This window comes from Aquila chrysaetos, chromosome 15 (assembly GCF_900496995.4).
Source record: "Aquila chrysaetos chrysaetos chromosome 15, bAquChr1.4, whole genome shotgun sequence".
Taxonomy (NCBI): domain Eukaryota; kingdom Metazoa; phylum Chordata; class Aves; order Accipitriformes; family Accipitridae; genus Aquila; species Aquila chrysaetos.
The window spans coordinates 4,847,655-4,868,663 of record NC_044018.1 but is presented as its reverse complement, the minus strand read 5'-3'; the positions used below and the strand labels follow the sequence as shown (position 1 = coordinate 4,868,663).

The 21,009-nt window shown below is 44.2% G+C and overlaps 1 protein-coding gene across 3 annotated transcripts in view; it reads left to right on the top strand.

The window, feature by feature from the left end:
• Nucleotides 1-20,645, top strand: part of TFAP2B (transcription factor AP-2 beta) — a 34,402-nt gene extending 13,757 nt beyond the window's left edge. Inside the window, exons 5-10 of one of the 3 annotated variants that reach the window (XM_030037710.2) lie at nucleotides 5,676-5,895; nucleotides 8,525-8,643; nucleotides 11,250-11,391; nucleotides 13,653-13,912; nucleotides 15,304-15,366; nucleotides 20,510-20,645. In XM_030037710.2, coding sequence (XP_029893570.1) covers nucleotides 5,676-5,895; nucleotides 8,525-8,643; nucleotides 11,250-11,391; nucleotides 13,653-13,912; nucleotides 15,304-15,344 — 782 coding nt within the window. In that variant the 3' untranslated portion in view covers nucleotides 15,345-15,366; nucleotides 20,510-20,645. Of the gene's footprint in view, nucleotides 1-5,675; nucleotides 5,896-8,524; nucleotides 8,644-11,249; nucleotides 11,392-13,652; nucleotides 16,317-20,509 lie in introns of those variants that run through there. The other 2 variants (XM_030037708.1, XM_041128889.1) reach the window with 2 other exon arrangements.
• Nucleotides 20,646-21,009: the final 364 nt, after the last annotated feature.

The following is a 21,009-nucleotide window of genomic DNA, read 5'->3' as shown; positions in this document are numbered from 1 at the left end:
TCATTATTGCAGGCGGATGGCATAGATAGACAGATAGGTATTGACTGATTTTTGTGCAGTGGAGCACTCCCCGTGATACATATTTGCTAGACGAGGGTTGGAGGGGGTCTACTTCACCAAAACCTAGTTTAGTGCCTAAAATGCTTTAATTACATCACAGTGGGAAAAGCATGCTGTGGACTTGAAGTCTAAACTTCATTATATCATCCAGACTGTAAGTGTCTGTTTCTTTGTGGTCTTTGAGGCCTGCAGAAGGAATTATCTATCTATGCAAAAGGATTGCCAAAAATATTAAGGAAATTATATAGGGATTCATACACGGCTATCGATTTATCTCGCGTATCGATCCCGCGCAATAGATTACATATACACAGTCTCTTGTTATGTTTGCTATCTGAGCTTACTTGACATTTCTGAAGTAATTTAGTTAAGAGGAAATGAGTTGTTCCCAGTAGAGAGAGCAAACGAGTGGAGTGAAGGTAGCCAGCGTGATAAATGGCTCTTTCATTTGGAGATCTCCAGAGCTCGTTTAAGGCTAATTTTCTGTATTAGCCCCCTTTGAGCTATTAATGCAATAGGCAGGGACCGTGGCCCCTCGTCTCTTAGCTGCCCCATTAGAGCGAGCATTAAGCTACCAAGCCTGAACTCTACTGTGGTGGTGGTGGTGGCGGTGAAATAATGAAAGGTGCTTTTTAAACTCCCCTAATCTAAACTGGCAGAGGGTGGTTAATACGATTTGAAGGGGAATGGTCAATGAACAATCAATAAACTAATAATGGGAAGGATGCGGTACATTAACAGTCTAAAAATCCAACGAGACATTAAAAAATCATCGTTAACTCCTAGTTCCATTAAGATTTGGGTGGTGGCAGTGGGAGGGAGGGAGCCAGATAAATCATCAAGATGATAATAATCACCGAGAGCATTAATACCAGATTTAACTCGGCTTTGAGAGCTTACCGGCTGCACGTTTTGAGGCCTTTCCCTCAATTTCTGCTGAAATGAAGGGAAGGTTTTCCGTGTGTCAGGAATAAAAGATCGAGTCCCCTTGTCAGCTGCTCATCTGAAATTTGCTTGGCACCGTCTATGGCGAAAGAAGTTGTCCTCCTGCAAAATCTTGCGTGGCCCGAGTCCCAGGTTAATTTTTTGTGACTCTGGGGCACGGTCAGTGACCTTAAAATGATCCTGATGTATTTATTTACTTTCAGCTGTTTCTGACCATCGTCTGCACACATCTGATTTAGCACGAAAGGCCAGTTTAACCCCAACACCTTAATTAATCGTCTTGCAAACACGCTCTATTGTTCACGCTATTTTAAAGGAACACAAGAAAGGAGGTGTCTTAACATTTTTTTTCAACTCCTAATAATACAGCATGAGATTCCTCCCCACCTCTTCTGGAAGTATCCGGATAAATGATTAACTGAAACCCGCTTTGGCCCCAGCTTTTCAGGTGCTAGATCTGGGAATCGGAGATGTTGCCTCGCTGCCACTCAGTTTCGCGCTTTTTCCTGGATTACCCATTGAACCTTATGCTCCCCTTTAATTGAATGCAAAACAATTTCGGGGGAATGAATTTCACTTTGAAATTTAGTCCCGGCTTTCAGGGGAAAGGGACTGCGGTGGAGGAGAGAGGGGCTGGGGGAAGAGGAGGAGGCGAGAGGGACAGGAGGGAAGAGGACACGAATACACACTTTCTGTATTTGTTCATGAAAATTAAAATAAGAACGGGGTCTTTTACTGGCCGTGGGTAAGACGCTGCCCCCGGACTTTCTAGGTTTGGCTACCAAGTCGGACCAAATCACCAGTTATAAGAAAGTCCTGTTGTTATAATGGACAAAGAACTTTTTGCTCTTTTCGGCCCCAGTAGGCAGATAAAAAAAAAGATTGGGAAGCATTTCGATAGCTGATTAGTAATAAGTTTGTCCATGACGTTTGTTAGCAAGCAATATAAGAAACGTTTCTGCTGATTGATTGTTTGGTTGACTGATCGACTATCATATCATTCACCAGGGTTATTGCAACGATATCCATATCTTTGAGCCTTGTTATTCAGCTATTTTCAGGACATAATTCTATTTATTTGTTTATTTTCAGTGTTGCTAAAATGCCCTTTTATTTCCATTTCCTCTTGTACGCCTGCATTTCTGCGCATTTTCACGCGTTTGTGGAGAGCAACCCAACAGAGAACCACCACCACAAAAAAACCAAAAAACCCCACCAAAAAAACCCTAAGACTTAATGTATGCACAGAAAATTGTAAACATGTAAAGAACTGAAAGCTTCACGCTGAGTTTCGCCATGCTCCATTTCCCCACCATTTCCTGCTGTCGTTTTAAAGCGATCTCACTCATCTAGAGATCCCGTTTGCAGGAACAGTATGCTTATAATTACTAACAAATCAAGCGGCTACTGTTGCTCTCCCGGTTTATTGATAAGCTGAAGAGAAATGGAAGGGGGAGAAATGACAAAGAGGCTGGAAGGAACCACAGGAGGAGAAAGAAAGAGAGAAAGAAAGAAAGAAACGGAGAAAAGAGAGAGAAAGAGAGAGAAGGCAGAGATTTTGGAAGGGGGAATTATGTATTTGTGAGTGCTCACATTCACACAGCAAATAGAGTTTGGGAGTGAAAGAAAATCGAACAGTTTCTGCTGGGGATAACAAAACCTAAATGGGATAAAGTTAAAGCAGAAGTGGTGGGGACGCTGCATATATACGTGTGTGTTATTCTGCATTATTTCAGCAGTTATGGCAATCCCTAACCAACTGGGAAAGTTGACATGGACTAAAAATATACTCTGCATTACAGTTTACATGCACGCAGGGATTTGGCATATGCAGCTGCACACACGGACGTGTATCTTTCTTCACACGTTATATTATCTCTGGTAATGTCTGGGCTATATCTGAAAAGCTATAGCCATGATAAACATATAGATATGATATAGATAGAGATAATTCATTCCATGGCAAACACTTTTTTGAGGCAGCATTAGGTAATTTACAGAAGATATAGAGCCTAGATAGAATACATCTCTCTGAAGCTATGAAATTGCAATAGATATGCTTACACCGCCTGGTAAGCTTCTAAAATGGGTTTAGAGTTATTAGACTCCAACTGATGGGGATGTTCATACGGTCATTTTCGGGGAGGCAGTGGTAGGAAGAAAAGCTGAGGAGCTCTCAGCATAGCAGGGAAGGGAGCCAGCCTGCTTCCCAAAAGCAATTTGCAAGGAAAAAAAAAAAAATACTGAGCACGTGAAAATCCATATTTCAAAGGTTAACTAATGTAATGAGTGCTCCAAAAGGCCAAAGCGAGTGTGGTGAGGTACATTTAAGCATTGCACAGGTCCCTCTCTCTTTAGTGAGTTTGGACTAAGATCAGATGTTCGTGGAATTGCTGCCTCTTGTTTAATTTCTCAGTTCACTGGACAGTGACCTGATAAACTGGTCACTAAATATAGCCACTGTAAAGGTGTACTCGAACCACTGAGCCCGTGTGTTTGTCCGAAGAAAAAATGCCAGTCATGAAAATCTGTCTGGTGGCATTGCTTTAATCTCTTTTTTCTTTTTTTTTTAAACTTTTTCTTGATGCTTAGTTCGAATGACGTTGCAGAACATCGTGCATGAAATAAGTGATATATCTCTGCATAATGGGGGAGAGAAGAGATATATATTTTTTTCTGCCTGCTAGTACTACCTCTGATACCCCAAACGATTCTTTTCCTATAGAATCAATGGCAAAAAAAGGTCCTATTAATAGCAATGAAAGCAGGAGCGGGCCTCTAACTCCTTTATAACTGTTTCTGTGCCGTTCTCAAACTATTTGAAACCGCCTTTATGAGCTGCATAAAGTGCCTAACTAAAAATAATAGAGAAATAGGAATCCATTTCACTTTCTGATTCCCTGAAGTAAAGCCACTCAAAATAATTTGTTTATACTGGAGACTATATACAAGGCATATGAAGCAATATGTATATCTAAAATCGACATGCCTTTTGGTTTTTAGCTGTTATAGAGCTTTTATTGTGGGGGTCTGGTCTGGCAGTAGGAAATGATCTGTAATAAAAACAGTGAAACACGGTTGTGTCTATTCCATACACTGAGGTTATAAAATTGGCAATTGCCCAGTAGTTAGCACTTGGTAATATATTAGGATACCCGATCTTATTGTTTAGCAGCTCCAGACGACTTAAATATCCCCTCAACCCTAATGGTTTGATTCTCCAGATATGTTGCAAATAAACAGGGGTTTTATGACTTAACTGACATGTATTATAACTACCTAAATAGCTGGCATATGTGCATAATAGAACCCTATTATTTGCCGAATTGGTTTTGCAATTGATTGAGTGGAAATGGGAGACTGTGAAGTAGTATCTGCTCGACGAGGGTGTGTAATCAATTAGTATTCTCCTCTGAAACATGCCCGCTGGACTGCCAGGACTCTACCACCAGCAAACCCCCCCAATTTCGGAGTATATTTTCTATAAGGAAACGCGTGTTGCCGCGATTCCGAGAGGAAGCAGCAGTAGCAGCTGTCAGCTCTTATTAACTCCTGCATAAAACATACCTTAAGTACGGTTTGTTATCAATTACTTGCAGAAATGAAACAACTGGGAAAATGCAGCGAGGCTCCCTATAAATTAAAGTGATTGGTTGATTGATTAGAGCACCTGCTGTAAATCATAACACTTACAATTATGAGGGAGCTATTTAAGTTCATTTGTAAACAAAATTCATGTCACGGGGGAATTGCTCTCATTTTTAGTTTAGCCTTTTTTTTTGTTTATTTCGGAGTGTGTCTGGTTGCTATTATAGGAATTTGTGCCTTATAGTCCCCTTGGTTACTCTTAAAATAACCTCACTAGTTTCTCAGAGAAAAGAAATATTCCCTTTTATCGTGGACAGAATGACATGTTTTTATTTTGTGTAGTTTCGCTTTATTGTTCTGTTTTGTTTTTTTTTTCCCCATAACTTCCTTTAAATACGTGTTACAGTAACGAGATCAGCTTTATTTAGGGGCGGGAGAGTTCCCACTACTTCACGGACAGCACAATATGATCAAGGTGGCGAATGCCATGGTTAGACCAGATTTTTTTTTTTTTTTCCTGGTGTTCATTTTTCTGAAGGAAAAGACTCATTTTATTTCATAAACCAGACTTAATAAAAACACAAAGCAATAACAGAGCTGTCTTCTGGTTGCTGTATCCTCCAGCCTTGATACTTATTTAAGACAGCAACTCTCTTCGTGTAGTGAATTTATTCCTGGCTCAGCTTAGCAGTAATGGAAACATTAGCAAAAAAAGTAAATTTTCCTTTTTTTTTCCCCTCCAGAAAGGCGCTGTCCGTTGTACAAAAGGCATCGGGGGGCTCTGGGTGAGACACAGGCTCAAACCCGAAAGTTGCCAGGTGCTTGCCAATATGTATTTTATTTCCCAATGATCAAACCCTGCATAGAGGCTGTACTGCACCACCCTTCTCTCCATCCATCATTCATGGAGCAATTTCCTAGAGGTTGGGGGAGCAGCACCCTTTAGGTTGCTGGAGGTAGCCAGAGATTCCAAATTCCCTTTCATTTTGCTGTTCTGTGCATGTCAGAGAGACTGTGGTTATCCTGTACTCCTTCGTGGCATGATGGTTTCTCTCTCCCCTCTTCCCCTTTTCTTTCTCCAGTTCCGGTTCCTCCAAAATCTGTTACTTCTTTGATGATGAATAAAGATGGCTTCCTGGGTGGAATTTCAGTCAATACCGGAGAGGTGTTTTGCTCTGTACCTGGCCGCTTGTCTTTGCTTAGTTCAACTTCAAAGTATAAAGTAACTGTGGGAGAAGTTCAGAGACGCCTTTCTCCTCCAGAGTGTCTGAATGCATCCCTCCTAGGAGGAGTACTTAGAAGGTAAGAGGCTGGGGCGAGAGTGTGAACATGCCCATGTGTGGGCATCCGTGCATGCACCAGAAATACTTGGTCAACGGTAAAGATGATTGCAAATACTCATTGATCTTACTGACGTAGCACGTGTGTGTAACGTTCAGGGTAAGGTGGAAATATGCTGTATTCGGGCATTGAGGTGAACATGTGGAGACCAGAGAAAGATTTGGCCTTGTACGTTTTCTATCAAAGCATCCCAAAATGAAGGAACCGAGACAAGAAGTTTTTTCACTCTTGTACCTGCACACACTTTCTATCTTTTCTCCTTCTCCTCACGCTTCTCTCTAAGCAAAAGGATGGAATAAAATGCCGTGATGGGCATGTTGCAGTTAGGTGTTGCAGGATGAGCCTGATGCATTTCAGGACCTGAGGTATCTCTGGGATTTCCTAGATAAATCCATGAGGTTTCCTCTATATGGCGATAAGGATAAGGCAATTAACATGGTGTCACACAAGACATTGTTGAAATGGCAGGAGATTAATAGGCAACCTGTAAGGTAGGTAAGTACCCGACCAAAGAAAGGCCATCAACAGATAGCTTTGAAAGTCAGAAACTTAGCGTTTCATCTAGAGAAGGTTGCTAGAGGAATTACTCACAGTTGGTCTTGAGGCCTTTGTCATTTAACTTTTGTGCAAATCACCCACTAATGTCCTGGTGGATTTTGCTGAGGACCTCAAAATAGCCGGCATTATTGGTACTGAGGAAAAGGAGGAGCGAGGGATAACCTGGAGGCCTGGTTGCCACTCCATCACATCAAGTAGGATATTGTGCATTTAGGTACAAGCAACAAGAATTTAAGCTCCGAGGTCCTCAGCTGGAAAGACTAACAGGAGAAAGGCCTTTATCTTCTTGACAGTGACTGAAGGACTGTGAATTGTCCGTATGACTTGTCTGTAAGGAAAGTGAGCTAGGGCTCTATCTCTGGTCAGAACAGGGAAGAAATCATGACATGGTACCAGTTCACTCAAGCCAATGGAGAGCTGAGAGGGGATAAGGCTTCATTTTCTACACGTGAAGTATACGTCGGACTGGAAAATAAGGCACAACTTCGAGACAGAAACAAATGCAATTAATTTGGCCCTGAAAAAATTTCAGATCACGTTTAAAAGTTGCTAATCTTAGAGGAGGAAATATCTTGCCAACATCCGTAGCAGCAATTGGGCGACAATGACTCTAAGTTTTTTTTAAATTGTTTGCTCTGTTGTTTGGTTGTTGTTTTTTTGGTTTTGTTTTTTTTTAAAAAAAAAAAATCTGTGATGACGTCAGGGGCTCCAGCTCCGTGTCTGGAGAGGAGGGGGAAAGTCCTGCTACATGCAGTCAGTCACCCAAATATACACGTGAGAATTAAGGTCTCCTAAAATAGATGCTGTTCCACGTGAATGTCTGTAATCAATGTTTAGCTGTGATCCTTGCCAGTGAGAGCAGCAGAGATTTTTACTTACAGATGCTAACCTGCCTGCTCACTCCGTACAGCTACAAATGGAGCAGGGAGAACATCTGAGAGATGCACTGTAGAAAATATAATTATCAAGGTAAAGAAACATCATTACGGAACTTCAGTGGATTTCTGGAGGTGGCCCAAGCCGTAACCATTGGCTGCTGCTGACTTCAGTTCCTATCTTGAATCTAAATTTTAGACAAGCTTTTGGTTCAGAGCAGATGAAATACAGAAAGCTGCTCTCTTGCAATTCTGCCATCTAGCCCTATTTACTTTGATATAAAATAGTGGGAAGCCAGTCTGGCTTGTCTGTCGTTTCTGGTTTCCTTTCGCTAAGCGTGACTGCTAATTCTTAAACAAATTTTAAGTAAGAACTAAGAGAGAGATTCGGGATAGACTCTGATCTGAGGTGCCAAAACTCTCCCTGATTACGCAGGTGGCAAGATTTCATCCCTGGGGCTTTACATATGTATAGGCGTCCGAACAATAGCCCTGTATTTCGCACCTATAGCTCCATCATCCTTTTATTGTCCTTATCAGTAACCTCCGACAGATATTCAAATCTTCCTTCAGGCAATCGGTTCCCTCTGTATAACGCACCCTGCCCTCAGGTGAGCTCTTCCTCTCAGCATCGCCTTCCCGCCCAAGAACACGCTCACACACACGCACGAAATGATTTAATAAATATTTTCCTCTTTTTCTATTTATCCACAGGCACACACATTCTCCCTTCGAGCTTTTCAGATTTCACACCTCCCCCCTCCTTCTTCTTCCCATTCTGGCTCTTTCCTGGAATAACCGAGGATTTAATTCTCCTCCTCTACCTTTCTGCTCATCTCCTCACTCCATCCTAAGAGGAGTTAGTGTCATAGAGTAGGAACCCATTTGCTCTCTGGATCAGAACCCTGTCCATTAATTACTGCTGTCTGGCATTATTTGATTTCCCCGGATAAAAGAGGGAGAAAAGTGGGTTCATCCCCACTCCTACCCCCGGGAGAAATTAAGCAAACCTCAGCAAACCCGAGCAGAAACCAACACACCCGAAGTCCTTAACGTCGAGTGAAAACCCTCCCAGGCTCCACTGACTGCACAGACTAAACGTTTCTTCCAGGAACACTGCGGGGTTAATCACGATGTTAATTTCTTTGCAATTCTAGAGCCAAATCGAAAAACGGGGGGAGATCTTTGCGAGAAAGGCTAGAAAAAATCGGTTTGAATTTACCAGCCGGCAGGCGTAAGGCCGCAAATGTCACTTTACTCACCTCCCTGGTGGAAGGTAAGCCGAGGGTCGCAGCTCCCTTCACACCCCTGCCTGCTCTGAACTCCTGTCTGACATTTTACGAGCCAAAAAAAAAAAAAAACCAACACCCACCATCTTTCGGGATCAGGTGGGAAAACCTTGCAGAGGTGAAATTCAGGGCGGGTTAGCATGAACAGCGGCACGGTTAAGGATCCCATCCCCAAAAATGAAGTCGCTGGCTGGAGGCTCAGTGATTCCTCTTGGTGGCAAGAATGAGGTTGTGTGTGTGTGTGTGTGTGTGTGTACATGTGTGTACACGTGTGTGTGATTCTGCAGGGCAATCCCATTCCTCATTGCTGTTAATTTCCAGCCTGTGCTCTCCGACTCCACGTCTCCTCCATCCTCTCGCTAATTTGCTCCTCCCGAGCTTGTTCATGGCCACTGCAGGACGCTCAACGAGGAAAAATCATACAGATTTTTTTTTTTTTTTTTAAGAAATCAGAGCAATTGAAGAGTCACAGAGCGCGGTTTACCTTAAGGTGGCTAGAACTGAACAAAGACACAAGCTATTCCTGAGGAAGGAGAGAGGGAAGGGCAGACTGAAGTTTTACCTCATTTCAAGTCAACTAATGTCATTTTGGTGTTCGGCGTGTTTCTTTGATTTATCGTTACTGTATTGAAAAGTAAAATTTAGAACCACTAATATGTTTAGGATATGTGCATGTTTATGCTAAGAGAAGTTGGATCTTCTCCAAAAAACATAACCGGAATAGTATGGATGCAATTATGAATTATATGTATCTGCCTTACACATACACACCGAGAGGCGTATAAATAATCCACTTATCTCTTCTGCATATAAGCGTGCATAAACATTTGTGCTAGATATTAACTTTTCAACTCTTTTGATTGAGTTATGTGAGCGATAAGACCTTACCGCATGCAGAGCTGAAGGCAGGCTCGCGAAAAGATGGGGGCTGATAGAAAGAGAGGAGCTCCTCCTGGTACCCGCATATAGGTTATGCCCAGTGCGCAAGGCTCCGCGTAGGTTACGGATATAGGGTCGCACTATAGGAGACGTGAAGCATTTGGGGGGGGGGCGACAACTGCCCTTTAACACCGGGGTTAGTGCAGCTTCACCCCCTCTGCGTGGGTGAAAACCGGTGTACCCCACTCACAGCAAAATCAGCCCTTCCCCGAAGCTGGCTTGAGGTTCAAAAGCCAGTGCGGTTGCTCAGCGATGCTAAAATCTGTGTCAAGTGTGTAGTAAGGTGAACGTTACCCTCCTCTCCCCTGATTTCTTTACAAATCAACAGTTTACCTTGAGAGAGCTCCTTCCTTTTAGGAAGAAGCTCTACCTGCTGGAGATTCATCTTCTTTTCTGCCACCAGCAGAAACGCTCCGGCCAGGATTACCCGAGCCGTGCCCGGGGGGGATCCTGCCCGGCGCAGGGTGACGGTGGCGGGGGGGACCCCCCCCCCCAGGCTCCTCCGGGTGCCCTCGCTTTCATTAAGCGGTTTGGTGATTAGCGAGAAGCCTTGGAAAGCAGAAGATGACGTTGGAAAGCAACTCCTGATCGTTAAAAATAATGTGGTCCTGGAGTTATTAGACATATCTGTTCTGCGTGTTGGAAATCTTCCCCCTGGTCCCTCAGGCGGTGCTTTAAAGGGTTTAATGCTTTATTCTATAGGGGCTGAGCTATAATCTGGTAGAATCCCCCTAGAGTCTGAGGGTTTTTTTCTCCCTCCTCTTTTCCTCCTTTCTGCAGCTACTGTCTTCTTCTTGTGGCATGAAGTACATCAGTAGGAGTTGGATGACACGAACCTCTGGAGGCAAGAAACCTGAAACCAGACAGGCAGGAAAAGTGACAATTAGAGTTAGAATAATTATTATTTTTCACAGAAAAGGTTGCCATTGGTTGCTACCTTTCCACCGGGCGGAGAGGAGTTCCTGTTGCATGATGGTCAGTTAAGAATGCGGATTAATAATTTCCATCGGATGAAATGCACTTATCTCCATCATTTTACAGATGTGGCAATAATTGTGATCGTGATGCAAGTGCTCTGTGGTGTGTATAAACAAGCGCGTATATGATGTCCCACAAAGAATTGACATTAATATTAAGACTATGTCCACATCTGTAAAATTTTGGACAAGGTTCTGGTGTATAGAAACAGGAATGGTTTCTCTGCCCTTAAGAGAAGTTTGGGTCCTTTTGTCTTACAGGATTGAACTAATTTCCCCTCGCTTTTTTTCTGGCCCAGTTAATTTGAAAACGTATATGTGTGTGTGTGTACGCATGTGTGTATGTATGTATATGTGTGCGTGCTTTTCCCACAGTTCTGCACAACCAGCTGCAGGGGTAGGTACCATCACAAGCGCACTGTAGCAAAGACAAATCTCATCAGCTGAAAAATCGGTCCCATCAACTTACTTCTGCCCCCCAAAACAAGGCTTGTGGAGGGAAACCATATACCTGGAGCCTGTCCCTAAGGTACAAGGGATGTTATAAGGTTTCTAAACCCGGCCCGAAAGAGCTGGTCTCTCGCAGAGGGAGCGGTGGGCAGCAGCCTCGGGAGGTGGGAGCCAGCCCGGGGCCGGCGGTACCCGGAGGTGTTAATGTCCCCTCTCATCCCCGCCAGGTGAGGCCGTTCATTTAGCTCGGGATTTTGGGTACATCTGCGAAACGGAGTTCCCAGCCAAAGCTGTTTCTGAGTACCTGAACAGACAGCACACGGACCCCAGCGACCTCCACTCCAGGAAAAACATGCTGCTTGCTACAAAGTGAGTACGAAGTTGACCCCCCCCAGCCTCCCTTCTATCCTCCCCCTCCCGAAACCCTTCCTCTGAGCTCGTTTTGAAAGCAGACGGACTTGCCAGACCCCAAATTCTAGCGGTCCCCCGGGGAGGAAGGATGCTCGAGTCGCCCTATAGGCAAGGCAGACCCTATAGCTTCTGCGTCCCTCTGCAGGGGGGTTTCTGCCAAAGCCCACTGTCCCTATAGAGGATGTAGGCGACTGTCCCCTAGCTACTGTACATCGTCTCCAAGCCCCCCCCAATTAAAAAATCTTTATGAAAAGGGGACCAAAAATCCGTGTTTTGCTTCAACAGCATGTCTGTCTGTCCCTCCTGCTGCTCACACACACCTGTTTGTCTGCTACCAAATTGCAATGTCTTTTCCATAATGTTTAATAAAAAAAAAAGAAAGAAAAAAGAAAAAAACCCCACCACTATGTACTGCTAATGCTCCTCGGTTTGGTCCCCCCAGCCCATCTCTCTCCCTTGGGACTTTCTCGGTGGATGTGCTGTATGTGATGATTTACACTTGGCTGTGCCTCCCAGGCTACTAACTGGGTGCTTCATAGGTTGCTCGGGTCCTCGGCAGTGGGTGCTGTGTGTCTCCACACGTCTCTATCTATCCGGCAAAAAAAAGGAAAAAAAAAAAAGAAAAAGAAAGAAAAAGAAAAAAAATTACCAGCCCAAACAGCTCTCATTTATTTCATGCTCTGGGATGTGGCTTGCCTCCGATGACAGTGTAATTTAAAGAAATATATGGAGGGTTGAAAAATCATTTGCTCAAATTTGTCCAGATGTTTTTTAGACGTGATTGGAATTTGATTGCCCTTTTCCGCAGGGTCAGAAGATATTAATGTCCCAGAACTTTAATTGCTCGCAGACCCTGCTTTGCTCTTTGAAGATGTAAAATGTTGGACTCATTACTGTTTGTTCTCTAAATTCAAAGTTTCCTCTCTTGCACTTTCTTAATGGATAATACACATAGAAGTAGACCTTTATCTTTCCCCACCCTCTGAAACCTTTAACCCACTGGGAATTTCAGAGAATTTCAGAGGATGAGAGCTGAATGCCTTTTTTAAGGATTTCTTTTTTTCTTTTTTTCTTTTTCTTTCTCTTTATTTTTTTAATTCTGGCCTTTTTTTCTCCAGTCCCTGGGTAGGCATCTATCTCAAAGAAATTATTCCTTTGGGAACCCCACCAACCCCCAGGGTTTCTACATTGCCTGGGCACCTGTTGACTTGAAGGCCTTTTGGACCAGAGCAATGCAAAAAAAAGTGTGCGTAGGGGAATTCCTTAGAAAAATCAAATCTGATTTTTCAAAGGTGCGGGCAAACAAACAAGAGCCAGATGTCAACTCTGATGTGTTAATTGGGGTGCCACCCCCCAAAATAAAGTAGCAAGTGTTCACTTTGCTCCTCATGAGATGAAGAAACCTGCATGGAGTTCAAAAGTCCTGATCTTTCTCGACAAGGTGGCCCAACCTGAGCAGTCTCAGAGGAGGCTCCATTTTGGCCCTTCCCTGTACCACATCCCTGTGCCACCCAGTAGCAATCAGTGCGTGGTTGCGCTTTCCCCCAGGAACAGCACTGGTGAGAGCTGCTTTGAGCCAAGGTCAGGCCTCGGGGAAGATGGGTGGTTGACAAAGCCATGGCACATCTCCGTTTCAGCCGGGTTATTTCTAGAGCCACCAAGCAGGGTTGGGTTTTCACAGGGCTTCGGAATCACAGAATCATTTAGGTTGGAAAAGACCTTTAAGATCGTTGAGTCCAATTGTAAACCTGACACTGCCAAGTCCACCACTAAACCATGTCCCTGAGCACCACATGTCTTTTAAATACCCCCAGGGATGGTGACTCCACCACTTCCCTGGGCAGCCTGGTCCAGTGCTTGACAACCCTTTCAGTGAAGAAATTTTTCCTAATATCCAATCTAACCCTCCCCAGAAGCATCCTTGTGGCTGCAGGAGAGATTTCTATCTCCAGACCTGGTGTCATCCCACAACTGCAAAAACCTCTCTCCTGAAGAACATCATCCTGAGCAGGGAGCTGCCGGCTCGCCGTGGCCGGTCCCCGAGCACTGCTGGGGGAAAGGATGGTGGCAAAAATGTCCCGTCCTGGGGCCTGGGATCACCTTTGGCCTGAACCTGCCCCTTCCTTCAACCTTGGTTGTCTCGGTGAAGTGTGGGATGAGGCTAACCACCGCTTTTCTCTCTCTCTCTTCCTCTCTTTGCCTTTCTCTCTTCCGTGCAGGCAACTTTGTAAAGAATTTACAGATCTCTTGGCCCAGGACAGGACACCCATTGGAAACAGCCGGCCCACCCCTATTTTGGAACCGGGCATTCAGAGCTGCTTGACTCACTTCAGCCTCATCACTCACGGCTTTGGGGCCCCCGCTATCTGCGCTGCCCTCACGGCCCTTCAAAACTACCTGACTGAAGCTCTCAAAGGCATGGACAAGATGTTCTTGAACAACAACACTGCTAACAGGCACACATCTGGCGAAGGACCAGGTAGTAAAACTGGAGACAAGGAAGAGAAACACAGAAAATGAGAGAGAGAGAGAGGAAAAAAAAAATAAAAAGAAAGAAAGGAAGGAAAAGAAAAAAGTTAAATAAATAAAAGGAGAAAAGAAAGAGAGAGAGATAATCTTTTAAAACAAAACCGTCTTAATTTTAGCTTTAAAAATATTGGATTGGGCTTTGGAAGAATTCTATTAGGTAGGACAAAATAATAATAATAAAATAATAATAATAATAAAAGAAAGACAATAATTTAAGATCAGAGGAGCACAATGGCGCAAGACCAGTGGTTCAGAGTCTCTTGCCAGGAACATGTGAAGACAACCACCAGGATTTTTTTCCCACTTCTGTTCTTTCACATTTTTTAAATAATGATTTGGGGGGGAGGGGAATATAATAATAATTAATAATAATAATAAAAGAAAGAAATGAATAACTTATTGGAAGAAATCGGAGAAACATTTTTGGTGTCAGTGCTTTGATTTCTTGAGCTGCACGGTCTGTCTTGCTATTATTTTTGGTTTATTCTTTTTCTTTTCTTTTTTTTTTTTTTTTTTTTTAACGACGTCCTGTCTCCACCCTAGCTCAAACGATCTTCCAGAGCGTTCCTTTCTGAGCAGCCCCATCACTTCATTCCCCCCAACTCTTCCCATCTCATCTCACCTCACCGCCCTGGCTCTGTCTAGACTAGGAAAGGAGGGGAGGCGAGCGCGCAGACCTCTCACAAAGTCACCAACACCAGCCAGTTCGAGCTGCGTTCATGGCAGCGTCTTAACATTAGATGCCATGAGATGGGAAGTTTCGAGTCGTCGTAGCTCAGTCGAATTAGCTAACTCTGTTTTTTAAGAACTTTTTTTGTTTTTCCTGGTCTAGACAGACTCTCTGTTTAGATTACCAGCGTTTACAGGTGTGTATGGGCGCGTGTGTGCCTATGTGTGTGCATATGTGTATGCACACACATAACCTGATCGGGGTGCGTGTGTATCCTATGTATGTTTGTATATATATATGGGTATATCCATATATATATATAATATGTGTGTATAGCCACACATATTCATGCATGCAAACATACCTTTGTAATTAGTACTTGCCTTTGATGGTAAAATGCCTTGTCTATAATGGGTTGCAAAATTTGAAAGTAAGGTCTGGTAAAATGTCAGCTGATTTCTTAATTTTCTGAGACCTCCTCTTTTTCTCTAGGGAGTTTTATATTCCTAACTATGCCAATGTTTCAGTCCTTAATTTCCTTGAGTAGTGTGTGTGAGAGATACCTTCCCCCATTTTTAAAGAACTGTTAACAGCAACAAAAAATGAGTGATATGAGTATGTAATTCTTTCTCAGGAGTATGCACTATTTTATTTTCTTCTGTTTCCTAAAGCTTTGCCCGCTTGGCTTATGAGCTTCTTCAAAGAGGACTAGAGATCCCTACACAATATATCAGGTACAGAGAAAAAAAATCCACAATTCTGATATTCTGATACTTTTCTTTTTTTTTTTTTTGCTTTTTCAAATCAAAGCCAGTTGTTTCCGAATTCTGTAGGTGCACTTCTTTAAAGAAGCTCAAAGGGAATAATTTGAACGAGATAAAAAAATATAAGTTGAAATCGAGGTGTAATATCGCAAAGAAAATAAGAGCTGTGTTGAATGTTACCGCACTTGCTTGGCACTAGGGTTTTGTACCCAGGGAGGAAAGGGTTGCCATGTGAGCTGGCTCCTCGTGATGGGAGTGGGGAGGGCTTGCCAGGGAATATCCTGATCTCTGAGCTCAGTCTAAGGAAATCTGTTTCTCTGAGAAAGCTTTTAAAAAAATGTCTTGTGACTCTTGCTTTAGAACAAGTCAGTGTGGTAGGGGGAAAAAACTTCTTAACGCCAATGTTTTTCTCGGTGGTTTTGGTGTGTGACAGGATGTCTTATGCATATGATTTGGGGGGGTGGAGGGCAAGTCTGTTTTTTTTCTTTTTTTTTTTTTTTAACATACATTTCTTTGTCTTCTGTGGTAAAAATAATGCTGAAGTGTAAGGATATGAATTTCTGTTTGGATTCTGCCGTATTGGGTAATTGCATGTGTTTCTCAGTGGGGTAGGGTTCGTGCACTAACACATCTTTTTGCTTATGTCAGAACAGTTACTGGGTGTGGGTAAATCTCCTGGAGTCGCTGGCAAAACTCCAGTGGGGTCAGGCCTCCCCCCAGGATCCCTGTTAAAGCTGCAGGACTCAATCCCACCAACCCAAGCAGGCACACCTGAACTCAAAACAAGGGAGAGAGAGAGAAACAAAAGAGAAGCCTTAGCCTTGTTTTAGTTTCTAGATACTTTGCAAAGTTGGATGGTGGGGGAGAAAGAATTCAGCAATACTCTCAACATCCCCCAACAACATTTTCCTAAAACAAAAAGAAGCAAATGAGCCTCTTGATTGTCACCCTTAGTGTCCTTAGCTATCTGAGAAACGGCTACAGCTGAGGGCCTGCTCTGCTTTTCAAATCTTTGGGCAGCAAGTGAAGGTCTCGGCTTTTGTTCCCTACCCGTGAGTGGGACGTATGTGGCAATAGAAACCCAGGAATCACGCAGCCCCGAGGAGCGCTAACCCCTCTGGAGCTGCTCCTCATTCACGTACCTTTGGTTCTTGTGGGGCAGAGCGCTGTGGGGAATCTCACGTGAGAAAAGGGGGAAACTGAGGCAGACAGCCTTCTCCGTGGGAGGAGTTGGAGGTAGTCTTCGACCCTGGCAGTTGGTTTGGTAATTGGCACGCCCCCGCGGATGTCGCCAGAGGAGGCGTGGATCCCTGGGTGATGTAGATCTCACGGATCCCCCACCGGTAGGTTGGGGACCGCCAGATTGAAAAGCAGCCCCAAGGCAGCCCCTGGTCCTCCAAAACCCACCCCTTGCCAACCACCCCCTAATTTCAGCAGGCCCCCGGGGAAGGACAATCCAAGCTCCAGCGCAGGGCATGCCCCAGCAGCGATGCGCGGGAAAGGGAAGGGGTACGCGTGTGTGTATCTGGGGAGGAATGAATGGCACCACCTGAAAGCACATCTCCCTTCTCTGCCTGACGAGAATATTCTGTTTATTGAAGCAGAGCACAAAATGTTGAACGTTGCTTTGCCTGCCCTCTGCAAAAAGCCTTTGTGAGGAGCCCGTGGGCCCAGCCCTCCGGTGTCACCCAGCCCAGTGGGGGTCCTGGGTGGGGGGACACCCCAAGTTAGCTCTCAGTCTTTCACCTCCCCAGCTGCACACGCAGGGACATGGGGACCTGCTCCCTGCCAGCCCGGAGCTGCCAGCTGAAGGCTTTGGGGGGCTGTTGGGGATGGTCCTTCCTCGTCTTTGGGGGGATGTTGGGGATGCTCCTTTTAATTGCAGAAGGCAGTATCCCACCACCACTGTAAGTTGATGAGGAGAGGGAGCCACTTGCAACTTCTCGGGGACAGACCTGTACACACACGTGCACGTACTCACGCATGTGTGAGGGCCTGATCCTGCTGCTGCTGCCGCCGAAATCTGCCCTAGGCAGATTTCGAAAATCTGCCCTAGGCACAGGTTTGGTCACCTGGACCAGCACCTAAACCTTGAGAAGGTTGAGGGAAGAGTTTCAGTTGACACCTGACAACTTTGGATCTCCCTCTCGTGCCTTCCACCTGGAAGAGACGGGCTGCGAATGCCAGGCTGTGCTTCGCTCAGGCGAAATAAAGCCAAAAGTAAAATTCCCATTGATGTCAGTGGGATGCCCCCCATTTGCTCCTCAAAGTACGGAGACAAAATCCACAAGGTTTCCGATTTAAATGCAAACAGGGAGAAAACACAGCATAGGAGTATACCCATCTCTGTTCTTGTCCCTAGCCTCGTGCTGGTCCCAGAGGGAAATACCCGTTGCTCAGTGGCTCCTATCAGCGCTGAGGACTGAGGTTCCCCAAAAACTAAACTCAGCCTCCCGCCCGAAGGCACTGTCCTGCTCCCCTGCACTTTCCCAGCCTGACTACTTGTGTTGGCGGGGCACCTCAGACGTTTATCTGATAATTGAGTTATTAAAAGATTTGGTTTCCTCGGGATCATAAATCAATAAACAGGAGGATTAACACGGCAGCTTTGCTTTTTAACTCAAGGGAAAAGTTTGAGGAGAGACCGTGAAAAGTTTGTTTTGAAAGCAAACAGGTGGGTTGCTGTAAATTTTATTTCATTCTTAGTCTTGCCTTTTTTTTTTTTTTTTTTTTAAATAACAATTCTCTATTTTCCGTTGGAAAGATCTTTGTTTTTGTATGCTCCCTGACTTTTTTTTTTTTTTCCCCTGGTTGTTATTCACACAAGGTGTGAAGGAAACAAGAAGCCAATTTTATGGGAATCCTTTTACAACCCGGTGATTTCTTTAAAATCGGGTCGTGTCTTGTCCCACCTGATAGAAATTCTCTGTGAGAAGCTGTTTCAAGTCCCTTTGCATCCCAGACCAACCTCCCTCCAAATCCCCAAATTTGCATTTGGGGCTGGGAGGGAGGGGGGGAGGATGGTTTTAAGACCTTTAGCTGTGCCCAAAGGGCTTATTCCCTTCCCGTGCTCATCTCTTTCTGACTGGTTTATCACGCAGACCTGTTCGGCTCTGTTTTAATACGTTTCTCGGAGAATTTGGTGCTCGGTTCAGCTGCCGTAAGCATTGCCAGATCGATCCGGCCAAACTCCCCCTCCCCTCCGGCTTCCCTGTGTGAGAGAGACCGTAGGCTTTTTACAAATAGTATATTTTCTTATACAAAGGGAAAAAGTAAAAGAAAATATCCCCAAACGCACTGGCAAACGCCTGAACATTTCGAGAGAGACGAAACATTGTGTGCCAGCGAGAAATAAAGGAAAAAAAACACAAACAAACAAATGTAAAGCTCTGAAAAACCGAATGAGAAACTGGAAAGATGAAAGAAAAAACCAATTCTCCTTTTATGCCCCAAACTATCCCTTTCACCTCCTCTTCTTGAAAAATCTGACCATGCAGTGAGAAATATCAGTTTATCGACTCTTCCTGAGAAGAAATGCGGAGAGGCATTCAGTATTGAGTTTGTATATATTTATTTATGCTTAATTTAACGGGAATGTGTAAATATGGCGAGCAAGTAGTTTTTGGGTTATTTATCTGTGAATCTATACCTCTGTGAATGGGTGGGGGAATTTAAAAACAAAAAGTTAAAAAAAAAAACAAACAAAAAAGAAAAAAACAAAACCAACAAAAAAAAATCCCGCTTGACTAGATAGTATCCTATCTGAATCTTTTCTGTTCTTTATAGACAAGCTGTTATGGTAATGGGTAGAAATTGGTTTCTTGTCCAGTGATGACCTGATTTACATAAATAATAAGAATAAGAATAAAAAAAAAAGAGATTGTTGTGTTTTGTTGTATTTTCCTCTTCAGTTTTTTTGAATGTTGGTGCTGCTTCGATTCTGCAGACGGATTTACTTATAACGCCAAGAAGTCTTTATTTTCCCAATCTAGGCTTTGGGGAAATTCAGGACATGTCTCTACATTAAAAAAAAAAAAAAAAGACAATAAATATTGCTTCTCAGAAATGTTGGTATTTTATTTCTGTCTGACTCAAAAGTGTCCATATTTTTACCACTCTTACCTCTTCATTCTAAGCAGACCTATAATAAACCTCATGTCATGTTAACGTGAGCTTTCGTTTCATTTTGCTTTTACCAGATGAATTAGGAGTAAATATTCTTTTTCTTTTCAAAATATTAGCCATTAAAAGAAAATGTTATGTAAGCCTTCAATATTAGGAAACTTTTTTTTTTTTTCTCCACTGCTATGTTACTGTTTACTGTACGTTTCACTTATGTATACGTGGATGTGAGTGTGTATATATATAGATATATATACTCTTATGTACAGATCGGGAGTGCTGTTCGTATTCACAATGCGGGATTATTTTCTACCTTTAGGTCTACAGTTGCAGCGCCAGTAATTAGCAAAAGGAAATTTTCAAACTAAAACAACTTTTTCCTCCGTCCCCCCTCCATCCCCACCCCTTCCACCCCTCCTTTCCCAAATCGGCTTTATTTAGGTTTGTAATCGACATTCCTGAAGAAGAGCCGAGGGGAGATCCGGATCCCCAGGGCTAACCCGGAGCCACTGCGGAGTGACTCGGGGTTTACCCTGCGGTTGGGTGAAGGAAGAGGGGGGGCAGATTAGGGCCTCAGGATTTTTTTATTTTTTCAGTGTTATTATAGAAAGCATCTTTTTTTTTTTTTTCTCCTGTAAATCAGAGGCTGAAAAGGACCGTCAGTGTAACCCTCCGCACAGTCACCCTGAAAACAAACACACACGTGTGCTCAAACAGGGAAGCCTGAGGGTGAAAACCAGTTTAAAGCATCGCTTTTGCTGCGGTGAACTATTTTAGTTAAATACCCGCTCTGAAGACTTGTCTGGGTTGGGTTTTATCTGTTGGTTTTTAAAGAGAGTGGTAGTTTAAGAGGGCAGACGGAGCCGTAACAGGCGGTGGATCGGTTTTTGCAACTTAAAATTTCTCTCGGAGGGAGGTGGGGGAATAGCAAAAAAGAAATCCATCCCCACCTCCATCTCCCAAACTACCTCCCTTCTCCCTCTCCTTCCAGCTTGGACTACAGGACCCGACTCAGCTGATCGTCCAAGGTGTCCAAAATAAATCATCATCATAATAATAACAATAAAAAAAAAAAAACCAACAACAACAACAAAAAACCATTGCAAACGACGACCCCAATGTCTGTTTTATGGGGAAGCGTTCGAGGCTCGGCTACCTCGGCTTCAGTCAGGCTTGGACTCAGCCGTGACCTACTTTCTCTCCGTGGTGTGATGGCAAAAACGCCCGGAGCAAGTTTGGGGGGCCCGGGGTGGAGAGAGCGGGTGGGTGGGTGGGTGGGGGGGGGGGGACGGGGACGGCAGCAGCAGCAGCGCCCGGGGTCCAAGCAGGGGGAAAACGGGGGAGGGAGGGGGGAACGGAGCTGCAAGCAGAAGAGAAAAGGGAATCCCCCCCGCCCGCTTATTTTTACCGGGGCTTTGAGGAGCGGGGACCCCCCAAACGCTCCCTCCCCAGCCCCATGGACCCGGCTGAAGGATGCCCGCGGGCAGGGAG